The sequence below is a fragment of the Sarcophilus harrisii genome, chromosome X (genome assembly GCF_902635505.1).
Source record: "Sarcophilus harrisii chromosome X, mSarHar1.11, whole genome shotgun sequence".
In the NCBI taxonomy this organism is placed as follows: Eukaryota; Metazoa; Chordata; class Mammalia; order Dasyuromorphia; family Dasyuridae; genus Sarcophilus; species Sarcophilus harrisii.
Window position 1 is genome coordinate 18172113 of NC_045432.1, and position 17996 is coordinate 18190108.

General features: G+C 40.9%; 1 protein-coding gene across 1 annotated transcript in view; it reads right to left on the minus strand.

Moving 5' to 3' along the window:
* Positions 1-577: 577 nt before the first annotated feature.
* AMMECR1 (AMMECR nuclear protein 1) overlaps positions 578-17996 on the minus strand; it is a 117000-nt gene continuing 99581 nt past the window's right edge. Inside the window, exons 3-6 of the mRNA XM_031944894.1 lie at positions 16172-16286; positions 5264-5354; positions 2954-3050; positions 578-1093 (exon numbers count right to left, since the gene is read on the minus strand). Of these exons, the coding sequence (XP_031800754.1) occupies positions 979-1093; positions 2954-3050; positions 5264-5354; positions 16172-16286 (418 nt within the window). The 3' untranslated portion in view covers positions 578-978. The remainder of the gene's footprint in view (positions 1094-2953; positions 3051-5263; positions 5355-16171; positions 16287-17996) is intronic.

The following is a 17996-nucleotide window of genomic DNA, read 5'->3' on the forward strand; positions in this document are numbered from 1 at the left end:
CTTTTTCAAATCTGCCCACTTTATGATTCCACTTTCCCAGTCAAAGGCACTAAAATCTACATCTGCTCTCTTCCTAAGATTCAATGCTCTTCAAAGTGATTCCTGTAACATGTTTGAAAGGTATTTGTTTTCTTATTTACAAGATGATGTTTTTGTTTATTAATTGACTCAGTGACGCAATTAGGATAATTTTTCCTATTTAAAACTGGCACACGAGCATAAAAGATTTCTGTGACAAACCTTTTTTGGGGACTTCTGTGTTTTAGATACTAGCTCTCATATAGATTTTGACTATGAAAAATATCACTCTGGGAAGGAGGGGAAGGGAAAAGACTTCTATAGTTAAGTCTTCATAAGAACGTCAACCCTGAAGGCAGAATTCAGGGCAAAATGTAAATACCTGAATCTGATATGCATTGTTCCCTAGCCAAACAAATTCAATTACATAAGTATATGTCTGTGTGTATGTGTATATATGTGTGTGTGTGTGTGTGTGTGTGTGGGTCTGTGTGTATATATACACACAGACCCACACACACACATACCCACACACACATACACATACATACACACGTGTATATGTGTGTCTGTGTATATATATATATGTGTATATATATAAATGTAAAAGAATCACAAAAATTTAAATGCTTCCTTCCATCCACAGTAGAAAACAAAAACAAGCTTTGATACAATAAAGAAGAATTTGATATGATATAGAAAAAGAAAAAAAGATTATATATGCTGCAAAAAAAAGTCCATAACTAAAAGAATAAAAATATTTCATGGGATGAACTTTAGAAATGTATTTTTCCCACCCGTTACCATAATGAGTTTGACCAATTAAGGAAGTCTCACTATGGCAACGGAAACTATCATCATAAAATGGTACAGTAATAGAGATAGCTAGACCAAGAAGGGGGAGGGTCTCCTGGAAAGAGGTCTGCAGAGAGGTCCAGGGACTGGTCATGTGGCTCAGTGTCAGGAGTAATGGTTGTAAGGTGGCAGAGGGTGCCCGATGCCATTCTGGAAATGATGATGCTGACGGTGGGCAATATACTCCGAGTAGCTCATGGTCATCTTCTCGCTGCGGTACCTGGAAGAAAAAGAGTGAAAAGATTTACCCAAAGAAGCCCTGACACAGAAGCAGAAGAGATATTGGGGACTGCTTAATTGGACTCAATGTTACACCTTATTTGGGAAATGTGACTTGTCTGCTGAAGATCACAGCGCCAGTTGCTAACACGAACCTACACTACTTATCAACCAAGTGTTTTTCCTACTCTCCCACTCCTTTACAGGAAGAGCAATCAATCAATCAACATTTATTAAGCACCTACTAAGTGCCAGGTACTGGGCTAAACTCTGGGAATAAAAAAGGAAGTAAAGAACAGAACCTGCCCTCAAGGAACTCCTAATTAAATAAGCTAGAAAAGGTGAATTCTCTTCCCCAAAATTTTCATGTTTATTTTTTTCCCCTCCAGAGGATAGGTGTTGGTGTGGGTGTCTTGATGTAGAAACTCCCTCTAATGAAGGAAACAGGCAATTCATATTTTCAGGGCAGTTGAGAAATTTAGTGACTTTCTCACAATCATAGGATTTGTTTTTTTGTTTTTTGAAGTGGCTCTTCCAGATTGAGGCTGGCTCTCCATTCACTAAACCATGTTGGCTTTTAAAAGAAACATCTTATCTGATTTTTCTTGTGCAGCATGATGAATATGGAAATATGTTTAGAAGAATTGCACATGTTTAACCTTGGATTGCGGGTGGAGGGGAAGGAAAGAGAAAAATTTGGAACACAAGGTTTTGCAAAGGTGAATGTTGAAAACTACCTTTGTGTGTATTTGGAAAAATAAAAAGGTATTAAGTTCAAAAAAAAAGAAAAAGAAAAAATAATAAAATTCATTCTGGAGCTTTAAAAAAAAGAAGCACCTTAAAAAAAACTAACATGTGTGTGTTCATTTGAAGACACTACTTTCTACCAGCTATCAGTTAGCCCTCCAGTAGCAGATGCCACAATATGGTGGTCACAGCTGGAGTTGAAGTCCTTTCTTCTAACATTCAAACCTGGTCCGAAAACACTCCTTGTGTCTCAGGTCGGGATTCAGTAGGAGCAGCTATTAGGGTCAGGACAGGACGGAGTGAATCTATCCTCTTAAAAGAACCTAGATCTCTTATGAAGACACCGCCCCCTCTCTCAACAAGAAAGCTTCCCTGGACAACAAAGAGGCTCTTATCCGCACAGCCAAGAAATCTCATAGAATGGGAGGAGACTCACTGGACACAAGAAAGAAGGTGTGTGTGTGTGTGTGTGTGTGTGTGTGTGTGTGTGTGTGTATATTAAAAAATAAAATCACTGCCCTTGAGGAATTTATAAACTGCAATTGACTTTCAAGGAAGTCCTTAGAGAAGCTTCATTCTCATAAGAAATTTATAGAAGTAAGGAGCAGCTGTGGGTTCAGTCCCTGTTAATATGAGAGTAAACACCAGTTGGAGCTTGTATCTTCATGCTGTATAAATGTAATTTATTTAATACCAGGTCTTGGTCCTTCTCTTCCATACTCAAGTTTTTGAATTTAGTTTTTAAGTCATGGTAGTATTCCTTCAAAGATCAGTTTTAACACTATTCTAAGTTATTCCTTTTAAGTTGGGTTAAATTCAGCCAAGACTCGGAATTTTGAACTAAAGTCCATTCTGGTCTGGGGATACAGTACAATTAAAAAAGCTTGGATCCAGAATCCTAATTTTACAAAAAAAAAATGTTAAAAATAATCAATTTGAATATCAACTACTAGATACTTCCTTAAGATCTTGTAATTCATTCCCTCTCTCACTGGGAACAAAAAAGCAGAGAGCATTAAAGAACAAATTACGGACTAATACTTCAGACACAAAAACAATCAAACCTCATCTCTCTAGTACCAAGCCACAGGGCTCTTATTTCTTATGCAGGTACCTGGTCAGTTTGATGCTTTTCCTGAATTCGTTTGTAATTGTAGCTTTGTAGCCCCCTTTTCTCAGTAAGGAATCTATGGTCTGAATGTGGTCCCATCCTGTTGAAAATGAATCAGATAATAAATCAAACAAACACATTTGTACATATAAATACACCTAAAAAATGACCAAGGACTATAGGGGATGTCATCCTGAGGAAACAAAAATGTCCCTGTATTCCTCAACCTCTACTCAGTTATGGACCAAGCATAACTGTCACGAGAGATGCCAGTGTCATGGGAATAGGCAGAAACTGGGCATATAAAAGTCTAGGCAACTCAGAGTACTTTCCTCTCCTCCCTCTATATTTAGAAATGGGGAAGGGGAGAATCTCATATTCCAGAAAGTTAACTTAATGACAACTAGATCCACGGAAGGTCAAACACAGATTATGCAAAAGGGGGGAGGCATTTTTATTGATATTTGAGTGCTATACTGGTCTGAATATAGGCTGCATTCTAAAAAAGGATCTCTCTGAAAGGGAGAACGTATGTATACCTAGCATGCTCTCTCTCTGTCTCTGTCTGTCTCCCCCTACCACTGAAAAATAATGAACACTATATTTAAAAGTTGATGAAATCTGGGAAAAATCAATGCTTTTCCTAAACGATATGAGCTCATGCCATATTTGAATCTAGGCACAAAGGCCAGTTAAAGAGAGCTGGGCCCGGATAGCAGAGTAGTCTGAACAGCAAATCCAAGAAGTCAGACTTCTGGCATGGGAGGATGACAGACAACTGGAAAAGGTGGCTTGTTCTCTCTCAGCTGCCCAATCTCCCCAATGCTTGGGCGGCCCCACACTCAAACGTGAGACTATTTACCCCTCATACAATCTAGGGTATGGGTTGGTTCTCCCTGAACTTCTTCACTCCTGACACTGAACACAGTTTCATCGCTCTATGGGGAGGAAACAGCATCCAAGCAATGGCAGCTCACAAGAGTTCCTTTTCTTCCCTGTTACTGAGGCATAAGAAGGCTTGGGGTCTTCGTATAGTGGGATCCACTTCCCTAAGCACTCTGGGGCAGGGGTGCCCACAGGCCATAGCAGTGGGCTGGGTGGAGTGAGGAACATGCAAGTAAAAAGGAGCCAGCCTCTCAGACATTGTGACAGCAACCACAAGGACATCTGGCTCAGCATCTAGCAGGGCCCCTGGTAAAGCTACAGCTAGTGAGACTTACATTATGTCTCTATACTTGGGCTTTGTGCAAGATAAAGGGGGGGGGGGGGGGGGGAGATATAGCCTATACTCAAACCAAAGACGCAAGGGTTTTTTCATGACTTTTCAACTAGTTTTTATATTAAACTTGCAAAGTTGGAGGCTCAAATGAACTTTCTCTCTTAACCCTCCAGTGCATATTGAGGACTGCTCTCTAGTAACAAAAACTGGGCATACTGGGAAGTCATCTTATGCTAGCTGGGTTAAAGATTTTACAATTTAAAGCTCTAAAATTGGCAGTTCTTGCCTCGACTTTGTCTTTACAAAACAAAGAAGGAAAAAACAATTTATCTGGGGATCGTAAAAAGCCTCAATAACTTTGGTAAACGTTTCCTAACTTGCTAAACTCCAAAGTAAACTTATAGTAAACATGGCCAGTACATAACCGTTATTTGGGAAAGAGAAACATTAGCATGCTAGCAAGCTAGGGTAGTTGCTTTGCAGAAGCTAGAATTATATGGTGCAAAGCTCGTTCACATGGGCCTTTTTGTCGATTAAGAATTACAAAACCCTCATCCTCTCGCTGTCTATATATTTGCAGTGGCTTGACATAATAGAAAGTCAATATTCTTAACAGAGCTAGAATCACAGAGGCAATATTTTGATATTATGGTTTGCTGCAAGTAAACTAATTTGGATGTTTCAGGAACCATCTGGTGGAATGGGATATATTTGTACATACATAGATGCAAAAATATACACCCAATGCTTTTTCTGTGAACTAAAATTTTTGCATATCAAAAAATACCCCCAAACCAAAAGAAAATGGCATTTCTATGAGCAGCAAGTTATAATTGGTTTTATGATGTAAAATTAATTTTTTTGCATTGTCTATTAAGAGTTTTTTAGTTTACTGATACAACTTCTGTGCCATTCAGCACAATTCACTCATCTGATATCAAAAAATCAAGTGGCATCAAGAGATAAGAGCCATTCCTTACAATTTCATATTGATTCATCATCAGACATCAGTGCAAGGTCAAATACTGCATTTTATAGGGATATATTTCTCTATATTCTTCACTAGATCATATGAAATAAAGTACAACAATGACCTTGCTCCTTTGCGACCTCTGGTAGGTAGGTAGCCGTGCGTTTTGATCCTTTTTCATTGATGAACTCTATTCTAATGCCATGTACACCCACCTGAAAGAAATGGGCAGTTTCATTAATACATTCTTTTTCAAATAGACAAAACAGCAAAGTTGAACAGTTAAGCAGCAAGAGTTTGCATTGCTCACTCTCGCCTCCTTCAAGAAGTCACTTTTCCTTTTTTCCTGTCTTCATGGCTTGGCATTTGTTTCTGGGAGAGCCAGAATGATGGTTTTGGAAATGAAAATGTTGTTCAGCTAAGATCCAAAGTGTGGTGCTTCCAGTGCATCATCTTCTCAGCTGCATTTACCCTGAACCATTAATGGACCACATAAGACCAACTATCCTACGAAACCTCTTAAACTCAACAAAGGGAAATGAGCAAACTTTTGTCACTGGTGTGAATAATGTCTCATCAATTAACATGAAAGTATTTAGTAAGGGCTGACTGTGAGCCAGGCACTGTCTTACACAAATATAACCTGTGGCCCAGAACCCCATGCTTATAGGACTAAGATTTATTTGATCAGGGAAAGGGGAGCCTCAAAAAATATCACTCTTTTGTACTCGGTTTTATCCTATGAACCTAAGACATTTTCTTGTGCTCAGGTCTCCACAGATATTGGAAAAGAGGATCCTTCGGTTCTTTTTGAAGATCTGTCAAATGGGTATTTCAGACATAGAAAAACATTTCACCTTTTGGGAGGAATCCCAATAATCCATTAATCAAGACAGTTCTTCCCTTCTTCATTCCCAAAGTAAAGTTCTCTAGACTCAATCCCTCTGAAAAGAAGCAGACTTGGGACTGCTGTAGAGTCAATCCCTCACTCTTAGTAAATTTACCAACTCCTCCAGGAAGTTCAACAGAATGCCACTCTAATAGTGCCACGCAAAGGGTCTCCCCTGAAAGGAATCCGATATTTGAAGGCAACATCCTTTCCAGAAGAATCTGTGGTCTGACTGAACCTGTGCCTTTACCCTTTTGTTCTGGCTACACATGCTGCTATCTTTTCTCTCTGGAAGGAGGGGGTTCCCCAACTCTTGACATTTCTCTAGAAACCCAGGGGTCAGGAAATCTTGCCATTGTACTTCTGCCCCGACTACTTGCACCTCTCAGCCTCCCCACATGTATTCTGCTCTCCACGCCTGCTTCTCCATTACATTGTTGACCTTGGTTGTGTGTGTGTGTGGGGGGGGGGGGGTGAGGGGGGTGGTACACTGTACTCTCAGGGAAGAAAGTCGGCTCTGTTGTTTCTGGTTTTACCTGACTATTAATAGGCCTCCTCACCTGTCCCTTTTAATAGGCTTATACAGCTCATACATACAAATCACCTCTACCTCCCTAGACAGGACATTCAAATCCCAACTTTTATCTTTTAACCTCATTAAGTTGCACAGGAATAATCCCAGTTACCCACATGTAAAGTAAATGATTTGTGGATTTGTCCCCAGTTCAAATCTTCCATAAAACACTTCATTCCAGAATACTCACCGTTCTGTTCCGTGCTTTTGATTTACTTAGCAGAAATTTTAAAATCTTATTTGGGTATGGACAAAATCTTCCCCAGACTTGCAGATTATCTAAGCCAGCTGAGGGCCTTGTCTGAGGTGTCTCCTCGACTCTCAGGCCAGGTCTCTATCATGTCTCTATCATGTGGCCCAGGGGCAAATGTGGGGAGGAGTCTGTCCAGACTTGGCCATCCCGCCAGCAGTCTATCATTGGGCCTATATTCAGAGTTTATGTCCCAAGAGCCTACATTCTGCTGACAAAGCTTTCAAGAACTCGGTTGTTTCCATCACAAAATGAGGTATCAGTGGATATTGATGAAAAAAAACGGGCCAATTTCACAGACCATTAATACCGACATAAGTGATTGAACATTTTGTCTTTATAAACAATTAGGAAGTTTTGAAGATCTACTAGGAGAAATGTTTTGTAGTATTGTAAAAGACAAATAAACAACCAACAGTTGCCCTCCTCCAAAAACCCAACCATTTCACCCTCCCCCCCCCCCCCCCCCCCCCCCCCCCCCCCGGGCACCTTGGGATTTTCCAGTTGCCTAAAGGGTCACACAGGGAGTGCATCAGAATGAACATTAACAATTAGACGTCTTTTCAAAATATGGTAACAGTTCCACAGATTTTTTCTTTTTGTATCAAGAAAGGCATGGAGGCTGGGGGAGAAGTGGAGACAGAGATGAGAGGATGAAAAAAATTTCCCATGGAAATTCTGGTTTTTAGAAGCAAAAACAAAGAAGGCCTCAGAAAACCCATTTATTTTCCCCAGGGTCTTCAGATACAGTCCCTTCCAACTTGATAATTCAATAAAATGATCTCTTTTAAGTTTAAATTATTTATTTTTTTACTCTAGGACTGCTTATTCTGAGCCTCAGCATTCCTGACACGATTCCTCTGGGATTGTCCTGCTTTTTATTCATCTTCTTTCACCTTCCCTCACATTTATCTTATTGCGCACAAACTTTGTAAAACTTAAATTGGTTGAATAGGTGGCAGACGGCCAGCTAGGTGGCACAGTGGACAGAACATTGGGCTTGAAGTCAGGAAGACTCAATCCCCCAAGTTCAAATGTGGCCTCAGGCACTTACTAACTGGATAGCCCCGGGCAAGTCACTTCAGTCTGTTTGCCTCAGTTTCCTCATCTGTAAAAATGAGCTGGAGAAGGAAATGGCAAGCCACTCCAATGTTTTTGCCAAGGAAACTCCAAGTGGGGTCATAAAGAGTCAGACATTACTAAAAAATGACTAAACAAAAGAGGGTGGCAGAGTAGATAGAAGTTTAAGGCCTGGAGTTAGAATGGCTTGAAATCCAATCCAGGCTCAGACACTTCCTTGCTGTATGACCCTGGACAAGCCACTCCTCCTGCCCAGACCTTAATTTCAGCTGGGGTAAGCAGACATTCTGACAGCATAGCTCTTTGGTTTGCCTTCTTTACTGATTTTGAAAAAGGCAATTTCTTTTGTATGAAGCTACCAGAAAGAGTTTGCCAGTTGCACTTTGATAAATCACAGCCCTAGGTCCCTGTCCTCTCCCGGAGACATTTTTGCTCCGATTCCAAAGCCTATGAACACATCTGGAGAAAGTCGTGCAGCTGTGTCGACTGGGTTCGCCACAAAGGTATGCTGCCCGATCTCAAGCAGGCCCTCACTGCTGCACAACGGGCCTTTTATTTTTTCCTCACTGACTCTCTTGACTTCAACTCTCCACAGTGACTATTTCAAACCTCCGATTCCCCTCCTTCCCCTCCTACCGCCCCACCAGCAGAAGACTGAGCCTCCTTCTTCACCGAGCAAACAGAGGTCATTCATAAAGTGCTGTCTCTTCTTCACATGTCCAAAGTGCTCCTCGTTCCCCACCCCCATATTCTCTTTTGCTCCTGTCTCTGAGGAAAAGGTGGTCTCTCTCCCCGACAAGCTCAACCTCTCCACTTATGTTCTTTCTTCCATTCCTCTCCTTTTCTCCGGATGACCTTCTTTCCCTCACCCTTAATCTTCCCTTCTCCCATGACCTGAATCACGTCCAGGCCACCCCCTCCTCCTGCTGCTGTCTTCTCTCTTAGCTAGGAAGGATCACCTAGATGTGGCGAGTCGCCAGCCCCTTGCATTCAGGCCTTCACTGCCATCATATCACTGATACTGCTCTTTCCCATGTCAACAGCACTGCCTCATCTGCCGTCTCTAAAGGGCATTTCTTGGCACTCATTCCAACTCAGACCCATTGGGGGGAGGGAGTGGCACAGGCTCTATAGTCAAAGGAGCTGGGTTCAATCCTACCTCTGATGTTAACTTATTAGCTGTGTGACCTTTGAAAAATTGCTTCCTTTTGCCTCAGTTTCCTTCTCTGTCAAATGCCATGTAGAATTTCTTTCAAAGTACAATTCAGGTGTCACTTCCCATAAGGAATTTCCCTGACCTGGTGCACCAGCCCTGAAGTCAGGAGGACCCGAGTTCAAATCTGGCCTCCATCACTTAACACTTCCTGGCTGTGTGACCCTGAGCAAGTCACTTCACCCCCATTACCTCAGGAAAAAAACAAAAACCAAAAAAAAAAAAAAAAATACATTTTTTATTTACTTATTTTAAAAAAATGTTGAGTTCCAAATTCTCTCCCCCTTCCTATTCTTCCCCTGCTCATTATGAAGGCAAAGCAATATGATGTCAATTAAACATGCGAAATAAAAAACTGCATTCATTTTCAAGATTCTCTTTCAAAAGTTACTTGACTGACCTCCAAGGCTTCTCTTACACTAACCAGTTCCCTCCACATCTATTATTTCCAGGCCACCTGGAAGCAGGATGCCTTCCTTTCTCCCCCCTTCCCCTCCCCGAGTTTCAGAGTGCTCACACGCAAGTATTTTAAGTAGAGTGTCAAGACAAATACTTTATTCTGGAGTCAAGAGCAAACAAAGCCTTTGTTACAAATCTCCAGCTCCACAAAAAATGCCACAAAAAACTAGACTTCTCTAGCAAAGCTCCTAGACTCTGTACCAACAACACAAAACAAAAGGAATTTGTGTTTAGAAGAAAGAGGAAGTTTGGATCCACATTACAATTGGGGAAAAAGAGTGTGTGTGTGTGTGTGTGTGTGTGTGTGTGTGGACCCTGAGCCAAGTACTACAGAGCCAAGGTAACCATGTGTACATGAAAAGGAACCTTTTTAGTGAGGTTGCTTAAGAATCAGAAAAAGATCTTTCAACTTCAAAGGAGAGTATGAAAATATTAATATATGGGAAATAATGCCAGCCAAATTATTCATCTTATTGGTTTATTTTTGTCACTGAAGGAGGAAGGGACCTATTGGGAGCTCTTTTCCAGGGCAATGCTGCTCCTCTGACACCTACGGGTCCCTGGAGGCTACGAGTTCTAGCATTTGGATGCTTCAATTTGTATCTTAGTTAATACCAGGCCTGGGGCTTAGGCTCTCGAATCCAGGGATAGGTTTGTTAGCAGCCCATATCTATCATATGTTAAACAGGCTGAGAATTGATTGCATTCAGGTGCTTCCTGGCAAAGAGCACCATTGTCTTGGGGGCGGCAGAGCATACTGCAGGGGCCAGATACCGGTAACACATTGGGAGAGATATACCCCAAACCTTGGGTTTTGTCATATATTATTCACAAATTGAACATGGATCCATTATTCTTGCAGTAGTATTTTTAAATGACCTTATCCCTCAATTACAGAAATAAAAGCTTTTTGTATTTCTGATACTTCTGCCAGGATATTTCTGTATTTGGTGACATGTTGATTACACAAATTCATCTATGAAGAGGACAGCTCTTTATCCCTAGCCTTAGAATGGCCTGTCACGTCATGTCCCACCCATCTTCTTTCCAGTCTTGTATAATTCCAGGCTCCTCAAAAGAAAAATGGATGGCAAACAATTTTCATGGTCAAGGTTATAGTCAAGATCTTATTTTCTAGGGTTCCAATGTACTTCTTTTCCAAAACAGCAAATTTGGTCAATATTTGTTTAAAAAATAGAAAAAGGAAATATTTTCCAGATGTTCTTCTTTACATCACTGTCGTACCACCGACATTCCACCGGCTCTCCTTTCTAACAAACAAATCTCCCCATCAGCCATATCTGCAAGCAAATGTCTCGTTCTGTACCTCACGTACCACTTCTTTGCCAAGAGGTGGGAGACGTACTTCCCCATCCATCTTTTGATGTGTTTGTCTGTCTGCTAGCCATCTATAACTGCAACAATGCTGCCAACTGCAAAATGTGGAGCTGTGGTTCAACCACAAAGAAAATGATTAAACCCCAGTCTCCAGTCTTTTGCATGTGGAAGAGACCTTCAATATCATCTAGTTCAGCGTTTCCCAAATGTATTTGGCCAGAGAACACTCTTGGGTTTGAATGGAACCAATACACATGAATCTGGGAGGAAAATATAGAATATTCCTGGGATTAAAAGGGAAGACGGGTGTTTATGAGAAAAATTTGGAGCTAAGTAGAGAAAATTAAGTATAGTTTCATATTTAAAAATCCTACATGTATTCCACATGTCAATTTCCACCACTGGTTCCACTAACCATCCCTGTAACTTTCCAAACCAAAATGCCCCTCCCTAGCCACGATTCCCCTATAATGTTGCCTTTCTCTATAAGAATGTAAGATCCTTAGAATCAGGGACTATTTTCACATTTGTATTTGGATCTCCAGCACTTAGTATGATGTTTAACACATAGTAAGTATAAGACTTATTAAACGAATAAAGGCTTATTCGTTCATTCTTTCATTCATTCAGACATAGTTTTGACAATTATTTCATATTATGAGCACAGGTATATGATCAATGGTATGGGTTTTCTCATAGAATGTCCAGTTGTAACATGTGAAGGAAGATGACCAATGACAGAATTTGAACCTGTGTCCTCTGACTGGAGGACACTATTTTTGGCTTCCAAGTAACTTAAAGTTTAATTATTTTATTAAGTTCTTATTTTAAAATTTAAATTATTTTTAAATTTAAATTTATTAAATTTAAATTTAAAATTATTTAAAATTATTTTATCAGTTCTTAGAACTATTTCATTTCAGGGTATGTTTAAACTCTTACTTGAGCAAGATGTTTTTTCCTTATAAAAAAATAATTCCTATAGGACACAATTATATACACAAGCGTTTTAAATAATTTAGACAATCTTTCATATAGAAACTACTGAAAATACACTTTTAGAATTTTTAATCCCATTTATGTAAATCAGCCCTTTGTATGAAAGGGATTTCCAAATATTACTGGGACTTCAATAGTAGAGAAAGAGCCAGTTTGACAGTCTTACTTCGACACAGATGGGCTGTGTGACCTTGGGCACTCACTTGGATAGTCATCAACATTTATAGAGGGAGGTTTTATTTTTTGTTTTTTAAACAGGAGCTCCCTACACAGATGAAATCACAGGTCCAGACCAAAACAAAACTGCTTACTTTACAGAATGTATTCCAGTAAAGCCTGGAAATTAATCCTATTCTCTCAATGGACTTCCATTATAGAGATTTGTTCCCATGGAAAAGTTTCCAACATAGACCAAATCAAAAAATTTGGAAAAGAAATTGCCGTCTGAAGCCCACTGTGTGGGATGCTGTGCAGCCCAGCCCAGCACCTGCACGAGGGCCTTCCAGGAGGACCCAGTCCCACTGTGCAAAAGTGTGTGGGCCAATCTGGCAGGATGCTGCCGACTCTAGGATCATCCCCAGCTCTCCCCACATTAGGGCCCGACTCGTTCCATCTTCAAAGCTGCCAGAAGTTGATTCTCTTGGTTTTCTGATCTAGGAACTTCCCAAATCTCATTCTATAAGGTTACAATAACATACACCGCCAGTAGGTGTCACCTACTGGTGTCATAATGTCCCGCAGTTGACAAAGTCCTCCAGGTTTATGCCCCAAAGTCATCAGAAGAATGAGTTTAGACGCCACTAACCGTTTGCTACTTTTTCATCTTGTCTGCTGCCTTTTGTTTTCGTTGGCATCTGTGACTTCAGCAGTGTCAGAGAATTCTCTGCTATAAAAGAACTCTCTCCATGCGTACACAGGCAATTCAATGACCATTGGGGTCTCAGGGAAAAGATCCTTGAGAGCACTGAATAAGAATGGGCCAGAATTACCCAGGATTCATACCAAATAATGCCAAAGCTGGCTCCATCTGCTAAAACTCACCATTTCGCTTTTTAATGGGCCTGCAATTTCACTGGTGTAGACAGAGAACTCCCTCTGTCAGTGCGGATCTGTATCTGCTCTAGCTTAGGCAAGTGTCTGGGGTGTAGAGAGTGACTATCCCCGAGGCCCTGACTCCAAGGTTAGCCCTCTCTCCACAATGTTCTAGCAAGAGCTCAGGTGGAGGTAGCACGTTATGGCTGTACACTGCTTTATGCATACTGCAAAGTGGGCAGCTGTCGCTAGATGTATTGGAAGAAAAAAGCCCACTAAAATACCCCCAGTGGGGACAGCTGGATGGCAGAGTAGATAGAGCACCGGCCCTGAAGTCAACAGAACCGAAGTTCAAATCTGGCCTTGAATACTTACTAGCTGTGTGACCCTGAATTAATCACTTATTCTCATTGCCTTTCCCCTCTCCCTCTCCCCCAAAACAATAACAAAACACCTAGTGGCAGTTCCACGTCTTCTTGAAGTCCTTTAATGAGATAAGCACCCCACCCCATCACATTTCCCCTTGGGCCCTTTATCCATATGATACTTACCATGACTCCGAATCTTTTCTTCTCCAGACTCAGCAACCTTAGTTTCTTTGTCAAGCCAATAAGCATTTATTAAGCACCTACTATAGACCAGGCACCGGGCTAAGTTCTGCCCGATCCCTGTGTGTTCATTTCCGTCTTCATTTCCACTTCATACTACTGACTCCGAGTTTTCAGGCCACTAAGACCCCAGGATTGTTTTTAGATTAGCTATTTCTGACGAGCCCTCTCCTCTAGCCTACTCTTGTGTTTGAGACTTTCAGTATCCCTCTGTACTCTGTGTCTATGCCACAGGTCATTGTGAGTGCTCATGGGGGACCCCCCAAAGTGACACTAACTCACTCCTGGACCTGTGAGTTGAAGCCATGATTCCCATTTGAGCTGATTGGGGCCTCACCACACCTCGCTCACAGCACAGGGAGGGACAAACATTTCCACCTGTCTTTTCCAAGACAAGTGCTCAATTCCATGTGCCCTAAAAACAGTTGACTTTCAGTTGCTGCGTGTGCTACCTACCTGTGTTCATCCTCACGTGTTCAGTTGAGGCCCTGAAGTTCTAGTATTTAACCAATGGGATTGGTACAATTACTCTGGGTAACATCCATCTCACAGTATGTGCTTTTTACAATAAGCTTGGGATAAAGGAAGGCTATTTCCTCCCCCATAGCCATTCTAAACCTCCATTCAATTCAATTCAAAGTGTGCATATGAAATTCCTTCAAATATGGCATGTTTTTTGCACAAGTGGGTAAGGATTATGGGAGGAATATTAATAGAGGCTCTGAAATAACATTTACATGGCACTGTGCCAGGCACTGCACGAAGCATTTTAAAATTATTACAGTATCTGAACCTTATGTATATTATTATACATTTTAGAGTTGAGGAACCTGAAGTAAACAGAGGTTAAGTGACTCACTCAGGGTCACACAGCTACTAAGTGTCCAAGGGTAGATTCAAACTTGGGTCTTCCTGACTTCAAGCCTGATACTCTATCCATTGCAACACCCAGCTGCCCCAGATTCAAAGTTCCAATAATGCACAACCATACCAACTTAAGGGGCCCAATGCAATAGGATAGTAGTGCTCAAGGCAAGAAACTAACAGCTGAGATCCAGAGAAGCCCCCCTTCATGACTGTCAAACATTTGAAGAGCCGCCGCCCCTGAAGGCTCCCTCTACCACCAAGAACCAAGTCTAGGTTCAAATCTCTAAAAATTCAATAGCCAAAAGGAGATGGATTAAAGAAAGTGACAGGGTGACAGGGTGATTTGGGGCTTACCAACATCCCTTTCTCCCTGGTGCTGTTCTCCCCTGGCCCTCCCCAGTCTGGCCACAACTGCAGTTCAAGCTCAGAGACAAGTGAAGGAGGGAGAAATGTTTATTGTCAGTGTTGTCCACCAGCCCCGAGTCACCCCCTTCCACCAGGAAAATGAAATGTGACTCGGGAAGCTTGGTCCCAGAACTGCTGAAAGCCCATTCCAGGGAGCCGAGACAGCCACTACTGCTGCTTGGTGGAAGATCTAGGGCCACTCAAAATACAATTACTGAGATGGCCTCTTTCATTCCACCTTGTTTCAAGAAGCTTCTTAGGGTACACTAATGATCTAGTCCAACTATTTGGTTTTATTTTCCCTTATGAAAAGCCTCCAGAAGCTGCTCTGCTAATACTCTCCCCTCCTAAAAGCCCACAAAAGCCTGTATTTCATCCTATACTGTCTAGGTTGTCTTTTCACAAAGAAAAAGATGTTATTTGTGCTCTTTCCTGGCAGATCCCAAAATTATGGAATGTTAGAAGGTTCCAAAATTGCTTGGGCTTAACAATTTTTTATCACAGACATTTTCAAATCAAGACTAGGAACTTTATAAATGCCTTTTTCTGTATGTGGAAAAAACATGAAATACAGCAGAGTGAACTGCCCAAGCCAATCAGTAGCTGAGCCAAAATAAAACCCCAGGCCGGTCTGCTGCCAAGGCAGTGCTCTGCCCACAAGGCTCCGACAGTCAGTGGTCTCCCTAAGATGAACCTATTCTCTTACTACTTTTTTCAAGAGAACTACTGAAATCTTAAAGACATGATCACTATCCAAATGATGCGAGAGGACAGCTGGGATGCCAAACCAGCCACCTGAGCACCACTGCAACTCACAGAGACTATACAAGCCCACAAGCTACCAAGAAAGAGAAGGAAAAACCCCACAACTCTAACCACAGCCTTACTTGCTAGCTGTATACATTATATAAGTTAACATCGCCAAGAAGGAGAAGCAGATTTGTTCTATTCAGCCATCACTCCATCCCCAGGGGCAAAATTACCTGCCTGACCTATTATTCTTCTAGCTCTTTCTTCCCAAATCTTCCTTTTTTGATCACATCATCACTCCCTGGCAACTACAAACTGTCTGAGAAGGGAAAAAAGAGAAAGAAACCTCTATATGAAAAGTTCTGGTAAGAAGTTCTAACTGGGGATAAAGTTCAAACAAATTAGGTTTTTCGGTTTTAATTATACATGTTACATTCAATCCCATTAGTATGAGAGAGAGACACACAGAGAAAGAGCCAGAGACAGAGAGAGAGAGAGAGAGAGTGCTTGCAGGGGACTTTAGAATCATGATGACTTATTTTTCTCTAAGTGATTTTCATAATCTTACCTCCCAGTCCAAATAATCACAGACATCTTCAAAGTTAGTGAGCAGAGACACTGAGCAGGTTAGCCGAGGCAATTCCTCCCTTGTCATTGGGGGGAAACGGCTATCTTTAAGGGCACTGTTGAAAAAAAAAAACACATTTTAAAAGAAAAATGGAGTAGATCATTTTAAAAACTACCTATACAGCAATGAGACAATAAAAACTTTAAGATGCTGAAGCTGACACCAATCATCCTCAAATGTATTCTGAGGCCCTAAAAAAATAAAAAGATTATGTAAGTCACTATTTCCCATACTTAATATTGCTTGTACACAGATATCTTAGATAGCCAACTCTGTAGCCGCTGCAATGACCAAAAAATCGATCCATTACATTTCCTATGCAGTCACTTCCTGAGGGGTTTCCTTAACACTGTAATAAATTGATAATGCAAGATTTCACATTAAATAATTCATTTTAAGGGGATGGGGGAAGACTATTGGAAGCTTGGGGGAAGATTTTTGGGCTAAGTACTAGAAAATATCATGTTGGGAGAAAAAGAAGACTAAAGTTTTAGTTTTCTCTTAACTATGATTGCGTTTGCTTAAAGGAAATCAATCTTGTCAAGTATAGATCATTCAATGTGTGACTCAGAAAGCGTGAAGCTCCAGGAAATGGGCCACTGTCAGTGATTTGGGAAGAATTGCAGACACTCTGAATCCCAGACATCGGAAGGCACCTCAGAGACTAGTCATCTGGTCCAACCCACGCCTGACCAAGAATGCAGTCCACATCATCTTCAACAAGCGATTATCCAGCCTTTGTTTGAAGACCTTAAATGAGGAGGGGCCTACTCCCTTCCCACATAGCCCAGTCCACTTTTGAAGAGTTTCAATTCTTAAGAAGTTTTTCCTTCCACAAACTTTTAGAAAGCACGTCTAAGTCCTGCTTTTTGGAAATAAACAGGAAAAACCCAAGTCCTCTTCAATTTGGCAGTCTTTTGAATACTTGAAAAGAGTTATCATTTTTCCCATTAAGTCTTTTAAAAAAATGTATGTGTATATATATATATATATATATATATATATATATATATATATATATATATATATATATAATCTTTCCCATTAAGTCTTTTCTTTTTCCAGGATAAACATTTTAAATTCTTTTAAGCAATCCATGTATAGGTCTTCTTCAATCTTGTTGTTCAATTCCTCAATATCCTTTCTAAACTGGTACCCAAACTTCTAGATGGCATGTGAGCTAGGGAGAGGAGAGTGAATTTATTAAGGGCAACAAATTTTTCTTTCCTGACTTCTTTACTTTTATTTCTGTTATGGACACCGTGACCTTCTTAATAAAAGCTAAGATCACGTGAGCGTTTTTGAGGGCCATATCACACTCTTGTCTCCCTCATATGGTCTTAGTTAAACCCCAGATCTAACTGCTAACACTACATTTTCCCTATCTTATATTGGTGATGTGAATATATACATTTTAAAGGATCATGCATAAAAGGATGAGAGAGAGAAAAATCTCTTTCCTCAAGGAGCTTACATTCTAATTGGGAGAGACAACCCTGGCTAGGGAGGAGGATTTTAGTTTGAAAGGTTCCGGGAATAGTGATTGGAGGAAGTGGGCAGTTGATTACCAAGTCCTTTCCCGTAGCAATGGCAGTATTGATTTGATTATTGTGCCCAGAACATAGGGTGGGAGGCAGGCTTTGTAGATGGATGAATGAGATATGAAGGTCAACAGTCTAGGACCAATGAATAGATAAAGAAAGCCAAGTGTATTAACTTGTTCTCATTCAATCACCAATCAAAAGGGCTGAGCCTCATGGTGGGA